General features: G+C 54.6%; 3 protein-coding genes across 6 annotated transcripts; 1 reads left to right on the forward strand and 2 right to left on the reverse strand.

Moving 5' to 3' along the window:
- Positions 1-438: 438 nt before the first annotated feature.
- Positions 439-2,911, forward strand: MPIG6B (megakaryocyte and platelet inhibitory receptor G6b). 2 transcript variants are annotated; one of them, XM_040250304.1, is made up of 6 exons: positions 439-519; positions 695-1,030; positions 1,201-1,291; positions 1,636-1,676; positions 1,788-1,886; positions 2,015-2,911. In XM_040250304.1, exons 1-6 carry the CDS (start codon positions 453-455, stop codon positions 2,086-2,088), a joined length of 708 nt encoding a protein of 235 aa, XP_040106238.1. In that variant the 5' UTR covers positions 439-452; the 3' UTR covers positions 2,089-2,911. The 2 variants fall into 2 exon arrangements, with proteins under 2 accessions (XP_040106238.1, XP_040106237.1); XM_040250303.1 differs by having other exon boundaries at positions 1,807-1,886.
- Positions 2,912-3,933: 1,022 nt separating this feature from the next.
- DDAH2 (dimethylarginine dimethylaminohydrolase 2) lies at positions 3,934-7,507 on the reverse strand. Of its 3 annotated transcripts, none has more exons than XM_040250299.1 (7): positions 7,279-7,507; positions 6,076-6,438; positions 5,864-5,963; positions 5,665-5,738; positions 5,381-5,500; positions 4,444-4,593; positions 3,934-4,253 (listed from the first exon to the last, which is right to left on the reverse strand). In XM_040250299.1, exons 2-7 carry the CDS (start codon positions 6,370-6,372, stop codon positions 4,137-4,139), a joined length of 858 nt encoding a protein of 285 aa, XP_040106233.1. In that variant the 5' UTR covers positions 6,373-6,438; positions 7,279-7,507; the 3' UTR covers positions 3,934-4,136. The 3 variants fall into 3 exon arrangements, with proteins under 3 accessions (XP_040106233.1, XP_040106235.1, XP_040106234.1); XM_040250301.1 differs by lacking the exon at positions 7,279-7,507 and adding an exon at positions 6,677-7,254; XM_040250300.1 differs by lacking the exon at positions 7,279-7,507 and adding an exon at positions 6,576-7,254.
- A 313-nt stretch (positions 7,508-7,820) lies between these two features.
- Positions 7,821-13,188, reverse strand: CLIC1 (chloride intracellular channel 1). The gene is made up of 6 exons (XM_040250302.1): positions 12,917-13,188; positions 10,647-10,756; positions 10,333-10,458; positions 10,071-10,177; positions 9,464-9,645; positions 7,821-8,210 (listed from the first exon to the last, which is right to left on the reverse strand). The coding sequence occupies exons 1-6, from the start codon at positions 12,953-12,955 to the stop codon at positions 8,049-8,051; spliced, it is 726 nt and encodes a 241-aa protein (XP_040106236.1). The 5' UTR covers positions 12,956-13,188; the 3' UTR covers positions 7,821-8,048.
- Positions 13,189-13,879: the final 691 nt, after the last annotated feature.

Genomic DNA, 13,879 nt, shown 5'->3' on the forward strand with positions numbered 1-13,879 from the left:
CAGACATTGTTCTAGGTGTTTTCTATGTATTATTTGATTTAGTTCTCCAAATACTCTATGAGATAGGTGCCTTTATGCCCATTTTACAGATGAGCAAACAGGCTCACAGAAGTGACTTGTGCACATCTCGCAGCTAGTAGATAGTGAAATCAAGATTTGAATTCAGACAGCCAGAATCCAGAAATTGTAGTGCTCCCTGCAACTGCTATGCTGCAAGAGTTGACGACTGCGCAAGTGCTTGTGTAAAGGATCCCAGCATGAATTTTAAGTGAGCACTGGTTAAGGGCTGTGAACTTGCCTCTGAGAATTCCCAGAGGGATCTGGGCAGCTGGTGGCCCCTCCCCTACCGCTTATCGGTGCCCCCAGACCCGCGGTCTCCTCCTCCACCCCCCTTTGATTTCCCTCCGGTCTCCTCCGCTGATTCACTGCCCTCTTCCCACCACATCCCAGCCATGACCGTGGTTCTGCAGCTGCTGCTGCCGCTGCTGCTGCTGTGGAGGGCCCAGGGGGACCCAGGGGGTAAGCCATCCCAGTAAAGTTGCAATGGCGGGAGGAAAGACTGAGCCGGGAGGAGGGTGAGATGTATATGGGAAGATCCAGGATGGCAAGACAGCACGGGAGAGCCATCGGACTAAGTGGGAGGATCGTGTTGCCCTATGGTCCTGCCTTAACCATCGCCTCTGGCCTCCCATAGCTTCACTGAACGGCCACCCCGGAGACCGAGTGAATCTCTCCTGCATAGGGGTCTCGCAACCCACGCGCTGGGTCTGGGCACCTAGATTCCCGGCCTGCAGAGGCTTGTCCAAAGGACGCCGCCCGATCCTGTGGGCCTCACCGAGCGGGACCCCCACCGTGTCTCCCGCCCAGCCCTTTGCTGGCCGCATAAATGCCCTGGACCTTGGTATCCGGCGACTGGAGCTGCTCTTGAGCGCGGGGGACTCTGGCACCTTTATCTGCAAGGGTCGCCAAGAGGAGGAGAGCCGTACGGAGCTTCATGTGCTGGGAGACCGGGCCTACTGCAAAGCTCTGGGTAGGTCTATGCCTTCATGCGCAGGGGACCTAACTCTGACACACGGCCCCGGCAGGGAGAGAGGCCTCGGCTGGGGGTTCTTGAGGGGGGCGGCGGTGCGGCTAGCCCTCTGTCCCCGCACCCTGACCTCGGCATCAACCACTCCCACCCCGCTTCCAACCATCGCCCAGGTTCGTCGTATTCCCACATTCTGATCCCGCTGCTGGGCGCTGGGCTGGTGCTGGGCCTCGGAGTATTGGGCTGGGCCTGCTGGCGGCGCAGGTGAGCACAAGGGGCGGAGCCTGATTGAAAGGGTTTTGACCCGAGGAGGGAGGGGCAGGCCCAGAACTTTCAAAGACCAAAGCTAGATCAGGTGTGGTTTGGAGATGAATGGGAGAGGTTAGAACTAGGGGGCGAGGCCAAGGGCTGGTGGGTGGAGGCAAAGCTGGGGGCGGAGCAGGCTCCACGCGTGGGTTGATGTGTCTGTGGGGGTGGAACCTACGTTGTTTTCCTGGTCAGAGCCTGAAACTGGCTGGGTCGTTGTTGGCACGTGGGGGACGGGGGTGGGCCAGAACGAAGCAAAACAAGGTTAGTGCTTCTCAAAGACTCTTACCCATCTCTTACAGGCGCTCGCCCCCTCATCCGCCTCGACCAACCCCCAGATTTGGTGAGACTAACTCCCCCGCAATTTTCCTTCTCCGCACATTCCCCACCCAGTGCTTGAGTCTGAGCCCTTGCTGGGAGCAGACAAGTTGGTCACCTTCTCTCAATCCTTCAGCTCTGTCCCCCCCACATAGTTCCACTCGTGAAAGCAGAGCCCCAGAGGCCAGAAGAGGAGGAAGAGCCCAAGATGCCAAGGGACCTGGATCAGGAGCCGGTAAGGGCTTGGGGCAGGATGGGGGCTGGCCAGGATCCTTGAGTCTAGTGGACCGAGAAAGACAGAGGCCTGGATACCCAGGGGAGTCAGACTTCTGAGACCCTCCTGCCTTCCTCCCCACCTTTCAGAGCCTGCTCTACGCAGACCTGGATCATATGGCCCTCAGAAGGTCCAGCCGACTGTCCCCAGTGGTCCCTGCTGATGCCTCCACCATCTATGCTGTTGTAGTTTGAAGGGAAGCCTTTACAGCAAACCTCACAAGCTGAGGGCTCCCAGATCTCCATTACACCCTTCCCCTTCTTGGCCCTTCACCTGGCAAAGGAAGGCACCATGGGATAGAAATGAGCACTAGACTGGGAGTTGAGCAACCTAGGTTCCAGGCTCTCTCTGCTGCTGATCTTGGTCCTTCCTTACCCATCTCTCACACCTGTTTCCTCACCTTAAGACACCAGCAACTCCTAGATCGTTTTCCTGTCTCTTCACTTCTCTTCACAGTCAAGCTCTTTGAACCAAGGGCCTACACCTGTCTCTTCCATTTTTCCCTTCACTCCTCCTACTCACCTGGTATCCCTGAAATTGCCAGTGATGTGTTAATAGCCACACCCACTAGATGTTTTGTTAGCATTCATCTGGCTTGACCTTTGATTGCTCTCTTATTTAAGCTGTTTTTCTTTAATGTTGGTGTCTTTCTGCTGGACTCCGTTTCCTTCCTCCCTATTCCCACAGTATTCCCCACAATTCCAGGTTTGTCTTTTTAATATCTGCTTTTCTCCCTCTTCTAGGATGCTGTCATCCACAGCCAGTCCTCAGCCTTTACTTTAACTCTGCAAACAACACCCAGAATTCCTTCCAGTTCCCATCTCTGATAGGAGATTTCCAAACTGTCCCTCAGACACCCCTGCCTGGCTGACCCTAGGCATTTTGCACACAGCAGGTCCAAAAGCCAACGCACTATCATCTCCCAAGCCACTTATTTAATCCTCCCTCCCATGCATCTTCTCTTGATCAACCCTGTTGCCCAAGCCAGAAACTGGGAGTCATGTAACCTCCTTCCTCTCACTCCCATATGATAAACCAAGTCCTGTCTTTCTATTTTAATGTTGTTGTCAAATCCACACCCTTTTCATGTCCAGCACGGCCACCTGAGTGTACTCTCTTCCGTTCCTCCCTGGATTTCCCATAGCCTCATCTCATTTTCCTGCCCTTGCTCTCCTCGCTGAAACCAGAGTCTCCCCGAATGCTAACCTCCTGACCACCTGCATTTCAGCAGTATTTCAGTCCTGGCCCTTAGCCTTGGTTTCAAGGTGCTACAGTACTTTACTTATTCTCCAGGCTTATCTCTGTCACTTGATGCCTAGAACATGACAGCCTTTGAGAAATTTTCCCCAGCCCACAAATATGCCCGTGCACAGTGCAGTTCCTTCTTCCTGGGTTACCCTTTGTCTCCTCACCATGCGCCTGGCTAATTCTTATTTATCCTCAGGACTCAGTTCAAATGTAGTCTTTTCTGGAAAGCTATTTCTGACCCTCTTGGCCCACTCCTGCATATACTTTGATGCTCTCTGGAGCCCCTTATTTCTCTCATAGCAACAGCCTCCTGTGAATTGTTCCCTTACAACCTGTATTTCAATTTATAAGAAATTTTCATGTACTGTGAGTTCCCTGATATCAGGAGACTGACCCTTTTTCTCTCATTGCTAAGCCTCGGTAAATGAGTGAAATGAATGTCCCTGGAAATGTCATTTCCTCCTATCAGCTCAGCAATGGGCTGTTGATCTCCAAGTCTCTGAATCATCTGACATTTAGATAAATTCAGTGAGTGACTCACTCATATTTTCTCTTCTCTGCCCTGTACATGCTCCCCACAAGAGAAATTCTTTCCTCTCCATCTTGTACCCAAGCCCCCACAACAGGGATGGACAGTGAGTCGGTGTGTGCAGAGTGAGGGTTTGATGAATGAAGGAGATCTCCTCCCCAGCACTAATCCCCACCTGGGGTTTCAGCCCTGCCCTTGTCCTTCTGCTTCAGTAAGACACCAGTCACAGTCCAGTCTAAAAGGTCAGTTCTATTTTATTAGTTCTTGAGGAGACGACTCACCCAGTGGCCTCTGTCCTTTTTCTCACTCTGCCCTCCTCTATATGGGGCCTTCTCCCCACTACTGCCTAATCACCATCCTCTATCTAACCTTCCTTCCCCTTCTACTCCTATGCCATTCTACCCCTGGTCAGCCAGGACCCCCAGGCTGGGTTCTCAGTTGTGGGGGCGTGTGCTGAGCACCAGGCAGAGGGAACTGAGCCCAGCACCAGCCTTCTCCAGTTCTGAACAGGACACAGGTACGAGGGTGACGTCAGAGAGCTTCTGCAGTGCCTGCAGGGAGGACAGCATGTAGGAAGAAGGGAGTGAGTCTCCAAGACCCACAGGCGGGGCCCCCTTTCAGCCAGCTCAGAGTGGCCCCACTCGGGCTTCTAGAAAAGGCACCCCTTCCTCCTCCCACAAGGAAGGCCTGAGCCCCATTTCTCTGGTTGGGGGTGGTGCTGGAGCTCCTGCCTTCTCTCACCTCTTGGCTGTTGGGCAGGTCCCCGCCTCCCCGGTGCAGGAGGAAAGGGGGCAGGCCGGGCTGCCCAGGACGCAGAAAGAGACAGTCAGCTGCTGCATCATCAGGGAGGGTCAGGGAGGCATAGGGGTGATCAGTCAACACTGCCATTGCCTTGGGGGAGAAGACAGAGGAAACACGCAAGGTTCAGCCTCTCCACAACTGGGTCTTGCTGCCTTACTACCTACCGCTAAGGGCGGAGGACAGAGTCACATTATTGTGGAATAATAACAGCAATCACATGTCAGTTTCTATGTGTCAGATACTGAGTGCTTTAATTAACTTTGCTAATTTCCACCTCAGACTCACAGGCAGTTCTTTCCACCTGCTATCCACTTCTCAGCTACTCCAGACCCCACCCATCGATCCTATCCATCCTTCAAGACACAGATTAGGTGCCCTTCAATGGCACCCCACTCCAGTACTCTTGCCTGGGAAATCCCATGGGCAGAGGAGCCTGATAGGCTGCAGTCCGTGGGGTCGATAAGAATCAGACATGACTGAGTGACTTCACTTTCACTTTTCACTTTCATGCATTGGAGAAGGAAATGGCAACCCACTCCAGTGTTCTTGCCTGGAGAATCCCAGGGACGGGGCAGCCTGGTGGGCTGCCGTTTATGGGGTCGCACAGAGTCGGACACGACTGAAGCGACTTAGCAGCAGCAGCAGAGAATTTCGTGAAACCCCGGAAGACGATGTTAATTGTCCCTGTTCCTCGGTGTTCCAGCTGCCTGTCCCGCTTATAGTAACTTGTTTTCTCACATAGATGGACAGCACAGTGAGGGTAGGGGTTGGAGCTAATTCTCAGAGCTGCCCTGCTCCCCGCCTCCTGGGCCTAGAGCCACGCCCACTGTCATTGGCTGGCCCCCAACTTGCCCCACCCAGCCCCGCCCCTTCTCACCCTGACAGCTTTTTGGGCAGCCTCGCTGGAACCCGCCACCACGGTGCGGGGTCCCCCCATACCGCAGAGGCCACGCAGGTGGGAGGAGCTTGTGACAGGCACCGTGGAGACGGCAAAGTCCTAGAGGGAACAAGGGAAAGTATTCAGTGACAGGGATAGCCTAAACACAGGCTACTCTCAGCCACTTCCTCCTCAGACCCCTAGTCCCTCCCCTCTCCTCCCCGCCCAGGTCCCTCCGACCCCATCCACCCCCGACTGCCCCCACTCCCATCCCCGCTCCTAACCCGGAACGTGTCCGCCACGATCTCAGCTCCTCGGTGATTGGTCCACTTGGAGAGGCCTACGAAAAACTCCCGGCCTGAGCCCAGGGAGGTGGTCGAGGTATGAGGCGCGAGTGAGTTGGAAACAAGGCTCGACCTGGCCCATTCTCCCAAAGTCAGCCTCCCTGTCTCAAGCCCCAGGGTGCAGGCACCCCAGCCTCACCGGTGAAGAGAACATCAGTGCCATCCAGCGTCGCGTTCTCGTCCCCCATCTCCACAATTCGGAGCCCCAGGTCCTGGAGGGCTTTGCGGACTCCATCGACCTTAGGGCAGGAGAAGAAGGAGTGAAACATATTTCCACCCCCATTCTTCCCTAAAGCCCGGGATGTCCAGATCCTTCTTCCCCCCTACTCGAACCCGTGCCCAGGCGCTCACCTCCGGCCTGCGGGCGGGGCTCCAGGGCCGCGTGATTAGAGCCGTATCCCCTTGGATCACGGCGGTGTCACCGAGCAGCGGTCCCAGCGGCAGCGACTCTTCAGGAGGCAGTTCTACTAGTTGCAGCCCCAATCGCTGCCTCAGCTTACCCCCCAGCACCCCATGCTCCCTCTGAGCTTTGGCTAGGTCCAGAGCCGGGAGGCCAGCTGCTGCACCCTCCCCCGACGCCAGGCTCTCCGGGACCCCCCGGATCAGGGCATGGGAGCAGCGGCCCAGCCCCTCCCCTGGCGTCCCCATCCCATCCACACAGACGCCCCCTCCGGCTGCGCTGATTTCTTAGTTTTCTCTTTCTACTTCACCTGTCTGGGAGAAGAAACAGAAAAGGGGGAGGCAGAGAGAGAGACATGCAGAGAAGGGCGTAGGGGGATGGTTAAGAGCGCCTGGGTCTTCCGTCTGCCTTCTCCGGCTGCCCCTCCCACTCCGCCCCACCCCCTCCAGACCTTCCTCTCCTGCGGACCTCACTCCACCCCGCACCCTCGCAGATCTGCTGCTTTAGGGGGAGTCCGAGGAACAAGATTGGGACCCCTAATTTCCAAAACACCTGTTGCCCCTGCTTGGGGGTTTTTGAGAGGTCCCCGCCAGGCGCCCCTCTTGGCAGCCGCTAGGATGCGCTCACTCCCCAAAAATGCAGCGGCCCCGCCCCCTTAACCCTCAGCTGCTCGCTGCCTTAGGGACCCGAAGTGCGGCAAGGAACCCACAGGGGTGATAGGACAGGACGAGACAGCTGGGGAGAGACTTAGAGCCTGGGGGATGAAAGCCTTGGATGTCTGAACGAGAAAGGGAGAGAGGGTCAAGGAGAAGGGAATAGAGCCTAAGGAGTTAAACATCCTCTCTCCACCCCAGTCACTCCGTCCCTAGCGCGACCCAGTGTAAACCAGACTCAGTCCCGGAGGACTGGGAGAGGTCTAAAACAAAATCCGAGGGGCGGGGAAATTGGGGGGCGTGGTTCTGGGGAGCAGGCGCCACTCGGGGCGCCAGGACATGGTCCCCCAGTCTCCTGACCCATCTTCCCCAAAGTCCACCTCGACTCAGCTCCGCACCCAAATGTCGACCCTCCGCACTGTCCCGGCGCAAGCACGGGTCCAGCATTCCGGAACTCCGGTCTGCACACGGTCCAAAGGACACCTCCCACCCCAGACTCACCTCCAGCGGCCACCGCTGCTCTTGCCGCTCAGTGATCTTGGCTGGAGCCCCACCCCCCCTGAGGACAGAGTTGGTGAAGAAGAGAGTAGTAGCCTTCAAGAGTCGGGGACCGGAGCTTTGGCTTTGAGGGGTCCCCGGGTAGGCGAGCTCAAGTACTACGGTGGGTCGGGGGCACGACGGTCTGGCGGCTCCAGGGCATTGTCTAAGCGGGACGGGGCGGGGCTCCTCGAGGTCACGCCCATTCCGCCCTGCTATGCCGCTCCCACTCCACCCCGACTGCGCGCCCCCCTTCTCGGAATTCCGCCCCGCCCCAAGATCGCTGCCCAGACCCACCCAGATCAGGCCAGCCCCAGCGGCTGGGCTGCAAATGCGGCATGGAGCCCCAGATAGCACTATCGTGGACCTACACATAAAAATGGCAGCCCATCACAAGCACCCCTTTTCTAAATTTCTGGTTCCTGCCAGGAGTTCAAGGTCATTGACCTACCCTTCTTTCCTTGTTATTCACACTCCAAGCCCCCGGTTTGTATAAAAACACTCGATTGTCATTCTATATTTTATTACTGAAATACAACCCACCCCACAATAAAAATCTCTCGCAGATCCCCCATCCTTGCTTCTTATCGCCCCCAGCAAGCCCTGCACAGGTGCTTCAAGATGCTATGCCCACTGGCCATTTTGGAGTGTGTCCGTTGGGTAGCATGTGGAAACCACCCAGGGCCTTTGTGGAGAAAATGGAGGGGGGGTGCCGGGGGGCCCTAGGAAGGGCCTTATTTGAGGGCCTTGGCCACTTGCTCGTAGGCCAGCTCGATTTCCTCATCATCTGGACAGGTGGAAGCAAACTCTTCCCTAGCATAGGCATTGCGCAGGTATCGATGCACTCCGCGAAACACATCCGGAATGGAGAATCCCCGGTACTTCTTACATACCACCTAGGGGTGCGGGAAGGAGGACCAATAGGTTAGCCTCAGGAAACCAAGCTGCCATGCCCTTGGTCCTTCCCTTATCCCAAAGCCTACATGATAAAATCCAGGCATTTAAGCAAGTCCGCTACCTGGTTTCTTTTCTTATGACTCATCAGTTCAGTTCAGTTCAGTCACTCAGTGCCAGCTCTGTGCCGCAGCACACCAGGCCTCCCTTGTCCATCACCAACTCCCGGAGTTTACCCAAACTCATGGCTATTGAGTTGGTGATGGCATCCAACCACCTTATCTTGTGTCAGTCCCCTTCTCCTGCCTTCAATCTTTCCCAGCATCAGGATCTTTTCAAATAAGTCAGCTCTTTGCATCAGGTGGCCTAAGTATTGGAGTTTCAGCTTCAACATCAGTCCTTATGACTCATCTCCCACATAATCACCTGCAGTCATCTTAACTCCTGTCTGGTAAGGCCTTCACCCTTTCTCTCCACTTACTGAAATCCTGGCATTTATAATCAGGGCCTTTTCAGACCACCCCAGTCCATGGTGCTTGTTTTCTCGTCCTGATTTTGAGATATAATTCACAAACCATAAAGTTCTCTTAAATTTCCACAACAATTTCTGTCTACTTGTCATTTGGCTTTTAACCATGTATTACTAACTTTTACGTGAAAGTTATTTTCTCAGCTAGATTTCAAATCCTTTGCAGGCAGGGACTTACCTGCAGCATGCCAAGATCAAAGGTCCCTCATGCTACAACTAAGACTCTGTGCAGCCAAATGAATAAATAAATACAGAGATTTTCAATACACAGTTCTGCAGCAGACTGACACCAGGCCCACGTTTCACAAACTAAACCATAGCTTTGAGCTGTGACAAAAACAAGGGAACTAGCAGTTTTCATCTTCCACAAGAGGAAATGGAGACTGAAACAACAGACTTAAAACTTTGATTTTAGGAAAAGCCTGGTCTGTCTGATCTGGGGATGTGGCAACGATAGAGACAGGAAGAGCATTCTTGAAAGCAGTACTGGGATGTGTTACTCTCAGTCTGTTTGCACCCACAGCTTGCATCATGGAATGTAATTAATTCTCCCAAGCAGTGGTCTTGCCAGCAAAGATAGCACAGAAGGAATAGGGTGGTGTCTGCCACTGGAAACTACTCTCCGAAAGAAACCACCTTTGGAGTGGTTGTCATGGGAAACCTGCATGGGAGCCCCTTAAAGAGTCATCCCACCTCCCACTTACTCCTCCTACAATCACTACTCACCTGTACTATGTGGAGCTTGGGCAACAGGTTGCAGTCAGCCAGAGTGAGCTCATTGCCATCCAGAAATTTCCTCTGAGAGATGCCCTCATCTTCAGCACTGGTCTCATCTACTTCATCTGGGAGAGGGGATGTCAGGTAATTGTCTAATACTTTCAGGGCTTTCAGGAGCCCCTTCTCCAGGTCTGTGCAAGAGAAGGGAGTTGGTAAGAACATCAGAAGATCGACATAGTCCAAGAAAGCCCATGGCGGGGGTGAGGAAAGTCCAAAACAATAATAGCTAACACTAATGTGTTTCATTTTCTCTGTGCTCTTCTATGCAATTTACATACAAAAACTCATTTAATTCTCACATCAACTGGGGAAGTAGGTATTGTTATCCTCGTTTTATAGATCTGAAAATAGATTTCCAGAGAAGTGAAATGGAAGGCTCACAGCTACAAGAATTTGTACTCAGGTCATCTGGATCTAGAGTTGCTATTATTTTTTAATTTAAGTAAGATTTGCAATATCTGCTCCATCTCCCTGATATCTGAATGTCCAGGTGTCTCTAATCCCTAGATCTTTTCCATTCCTCCTAGGACCCAGGCCTCTGACCCACAAGACTCACTGTCATTGAGTGCTGGGTTTGAATTCTTAATGTAGGCAGAGAATTTGGCAAATATGTCCAGCCCAGCTGTGTTGGATTCAGGGTTCAGAGCTGCCAGCTTGGGGTACCTAAAAGCCAATGGGAGAAACTGGATAAGATATCTTCCGAGGAGGAGCCTCAGCTCCCCTGCCTTAGCCCCACCACCATCTCTGTTTTCCATTTCTTCAACCCCTTTCCCAGAGTCTCCCAGCTCCCCTACTTCCCATTACAAGTTCCCCTCTACCTGGGAGGGCACAGCACTGCCTCCAGAAATTCCTCAATCTTGTTGGTATCTGTGTGCACTTCGGTGCCATACAGCAGGAAAGGGAGCTGCCCTCCTGGGCACAGCTTCTGTACTGTCTCAGTCCGCCTGGAGGAGAGACCAGGCATAAGGACTGGTAAAGAGCTTTAGAGAGCCGCAGAAAGGGGAGATGGAGGGAGGTGGGAGAGGGGCTCCAGATGGGGAGATGGGGGGATGGTTCAGGATGGAAGGACTCAGGTGAATGAATGTGCACCTGTGCACATAAGAGGTGTTTAGAGGAACAGAAGTGGGCCTACCTCTTCGTGTCAACAGTGGTGACATTGAAGGTGACTCCCTTGAGCCAGAGCACCATGAAGAGTCTCTGGGAGAAGGGGCAGTTTCCGATCTTGGCCCCATCACTGCCAGCCTGGAAAGGAAGCCCCAGCCCAAGTTTAGGCCTGGTGTACCCCACTCATCCTGAGGCCATTCTCTGCATCTCTTACTCCCAGATTTGACTGCTTTCTGCCTAGTCATGACACATACTCAGTGTCTCACTGGAAAAGCTCCCCACATAACTGGGCTCTGCACTCTCTGGTCTGGGTCAAACCTAAGACAGATCATTACGAATATCTTCTGCAAAGGTAAGCTTCTGGTTTCCCAGAGAATTGAGGACAATGGGAGGAAGGCACAGGGAATGGATTTTGGAGAATTTGGAGGATCTAGACCCTAGAGAGGGAAGACAAATGGGGGTGGGCATAGTTACTTTTCTCTGTGCTATTCTAAGCATTCTACATGCCATAACTCATTTAATTCTCACATTGACCCATGAAATAGAGCCTAGAAAGGGGCTTTGTTGAAGCCAGTGGTGTGGGCTAGAGGCCTGGATTCCTGAAGGAAGTAGAGCCTGAACACAGGAGAGGTGGGGTGGGGGTTTGGAAGCAGGAGTTCTGGTTCTCTATACACTACCCAAGCAGCTGGGTGGGAAGTCAAAGGACTCAGAGCCTCACCTTCAAGGTGTGGAGGGCTCTGTAGAGGGGGGCTGCTCTCTAATCCCTGACCTCATCCCCCAACGGACACCTCCCCCTAGGCTGAGGGTGATTCATCTCACTGTGTCTTGGGTCTCAGCAGCTTCCTTCCTGGCAAGCAGTGGGGGCAGGGACCTGTGAGGCTGAGGCCTGGGCAGACAATGCCACCTCCCTCTTCCCTGGGTACTGCCGGGGTTGGCGGGGTGGGGGTGGGGTGGGGGGGTGGGAGAGGGGGGGTAGTAGGGGGTCTCTCAGAGCAAGTCCCCTGGCTCCAGATAACCTTTCTCATGTAGGAGCCAGGGCTGGAATCTCTGCAGCGCAGCCCCACCCAGGAGTAAAAATAGCCCCTGAGGCAAGAGTGAGAGTGAGGTGGGGACCACACCTAAGGGGCCGTCTGAGAAGCCCCGGCAGAAAGGAGAGGGAGAAACAGGCTGGGACACACAAAGGCTGGAGGAACAAAAGAGGGGAAGTGGAGGGAAAGGAGGCAGGAAAGTGAAGGGTGGGGAGACTGCGAGGGGAGATACAGACGGAGGGGGAGGTCGCTAAAGGGAGGGAGGAGCACAGAGAAGGGGTCTGGAGAGGCGAGAGAATGCAAGCCTAGTGCGGAAGGGAGCAGCTGAAGCGGCGGCCTGAGGTTTCGATATGCAAATACCTTGGGACCACCTCTCCTCATCAACACCCACAGAGAGGACAGAATTGGGACGGCTCTTTTTCTTTCGTTTCTATAACCCTAAACTCTAAACGCCCTAGCCCAGCTCTCCTCCTGATCTCTCTTCCCATCTACTCTCGTGGTAGCCACTGCTCAACTCTCATCTCCGCGCCACCGCCCTTTCCCTCGCTTCTCCAAACCCCCAGGGACACTGGTTCTCGACCCCATCACCACTCTGAGCCAGCTTCTGGAACTCCACTCCCACTCTCCTGTCCCCTTCCACCCCACCAATTCTTCCCAGTTCACTTGGTCCCACTCCCAGACCTCCCCACCACACCCTCTTCCTTGAAACCTCCCCCGCCACACACACATACACACACCCACACACACACTCCTCCAAGTCTCCCCCACCATGCACCTCACCCTCTGATCTTTTTGTAGGGCCCTTATCCTGAATTTTCCCTAGGTCCCACCCAAACCTTTTTAGGTTTCCGGCTTGTTTCGCTCGGTCCCACGCAAACCTTATTAGGTTTCGGGCTGGCCCCTTCTCTCTCGTCCCCTATCAGCTGTTCCCTCTCCCCCACCCCGTCAATCTTCTAAACTCCTGGGAACCCTCCCTTTTCTCTATCTTCTTGTCCTTGAGGCTGCTGGAAACTTGCACTTTTATAAACTTTTCAGGGTTGAGCCTAGATTTCTCTAGCCGGGCACATTATCTTCGCCTCCCAACCCTCCTGCCACCTCCCTCCCCGCCCCCGCCCTCCGCCCCCGCCACACACACTTAAGATTGCACGTGGGGCTGGGGATGGGAATCAAAGAGGAAAGGGAGCGGGGAGTGGAGGCTGGAGCTGGGGAAAAGTGTGAGTTGCCTTCCAGGAACTTGGAGGGGGGCCGAGGAGGGAGAAGGTGTCCTTACCTTCACGAACAATTCGACCTGAGGTTGTTCTTCAGCCATGGTTGCGACGGGGACCAGGAAGCGGCTGTCGCTGGGGGAACTGGGAGGGGCCGGGCAGGGAAGGCGGTCTCACAGAAGAGACTGTCTCCCCCAGACCTAGGGCTGGCCCTTCAGCGCCACACGAGCCTGATCGGACCCGCTCACACCAGACGTGGCCTCTCCACCAGTCCGGCGTACTCCACACCCAGCGGCTCTAGCTCTACCCGCTCCCGGACTTGATCTGGGAGCTGACTCACGGACCGCCCCGCCCTGAACCTGGGGAGGGGACGGGCGGGGGGCGGGACTCGACGACCTAGGGAGTGGGCCGGGAGGGGTGAGCCTCGGGTCTCCTTGATGGGGTTTGAGGCGAATCTCGGGAAAATCCCTTGTGTCCCTGCCAGTCTCCTTGATCACAGGACTTTTTTCTGCCTCAGTTTCCCTGCTTGCTTAATCAGAGGACACTCCCACTACACCTTCACCCAAGAAATCTGACACTGACTGCATGAGCACGTCCCCGAGGGCCCAGAAAGGGAATTATAGAAGAGAAAAGTGGTCCTTTATTCCTTTCTCCAAGTTTCTTCCGGACTCCAGTTCCCAATTCTGGGTTGCTAGGACTGTGGTCCACAAGAGGGACTTGGAAGTGGAAGCTGGGTTTGGAGGAAGAGAGTAGTGAAAAGTAGGGCAGGGTTGGGGAGGGGAGGTCACAGGCCCTGTGCTGGGGAAACAGGAAGCTGAGCCCAGGGGCCTCATCACTGGGAGAGGTCCTCTCCCATTCAGTAGCCTGTTCAGCTTTAATGCTTCCACTTCTGCCTCCCATCTGGAGCCCCTGCCTGTGCCTTTTGCCCTTTTCTCCGTGACAGGTTGCCTTGGAGATGAGGAGGAAAGCAAGGGGTTACTATAGCTCTAGAGTAGAGCAGCACTGATCCTACTGGGCTGGAGGTAGCT

The sequence above is a fragment of the Oryx dammah genome, unplaced genomic scaffold (genome assembly GCF_014754425.2).
Source record: "Oryx dammah isolate SB20612 unplaced genomic scaffold, SCBI_Odam_1.1 HiC_scaffold_11, whole genome shotgun sequence".
Taxonomy (NCBI): domain Eukaryota; kingdom Metazoa; phylum Chordata; class Mammalia; order Artiodactyla; family Bovidae; genus Oryx; species Oryx dammah.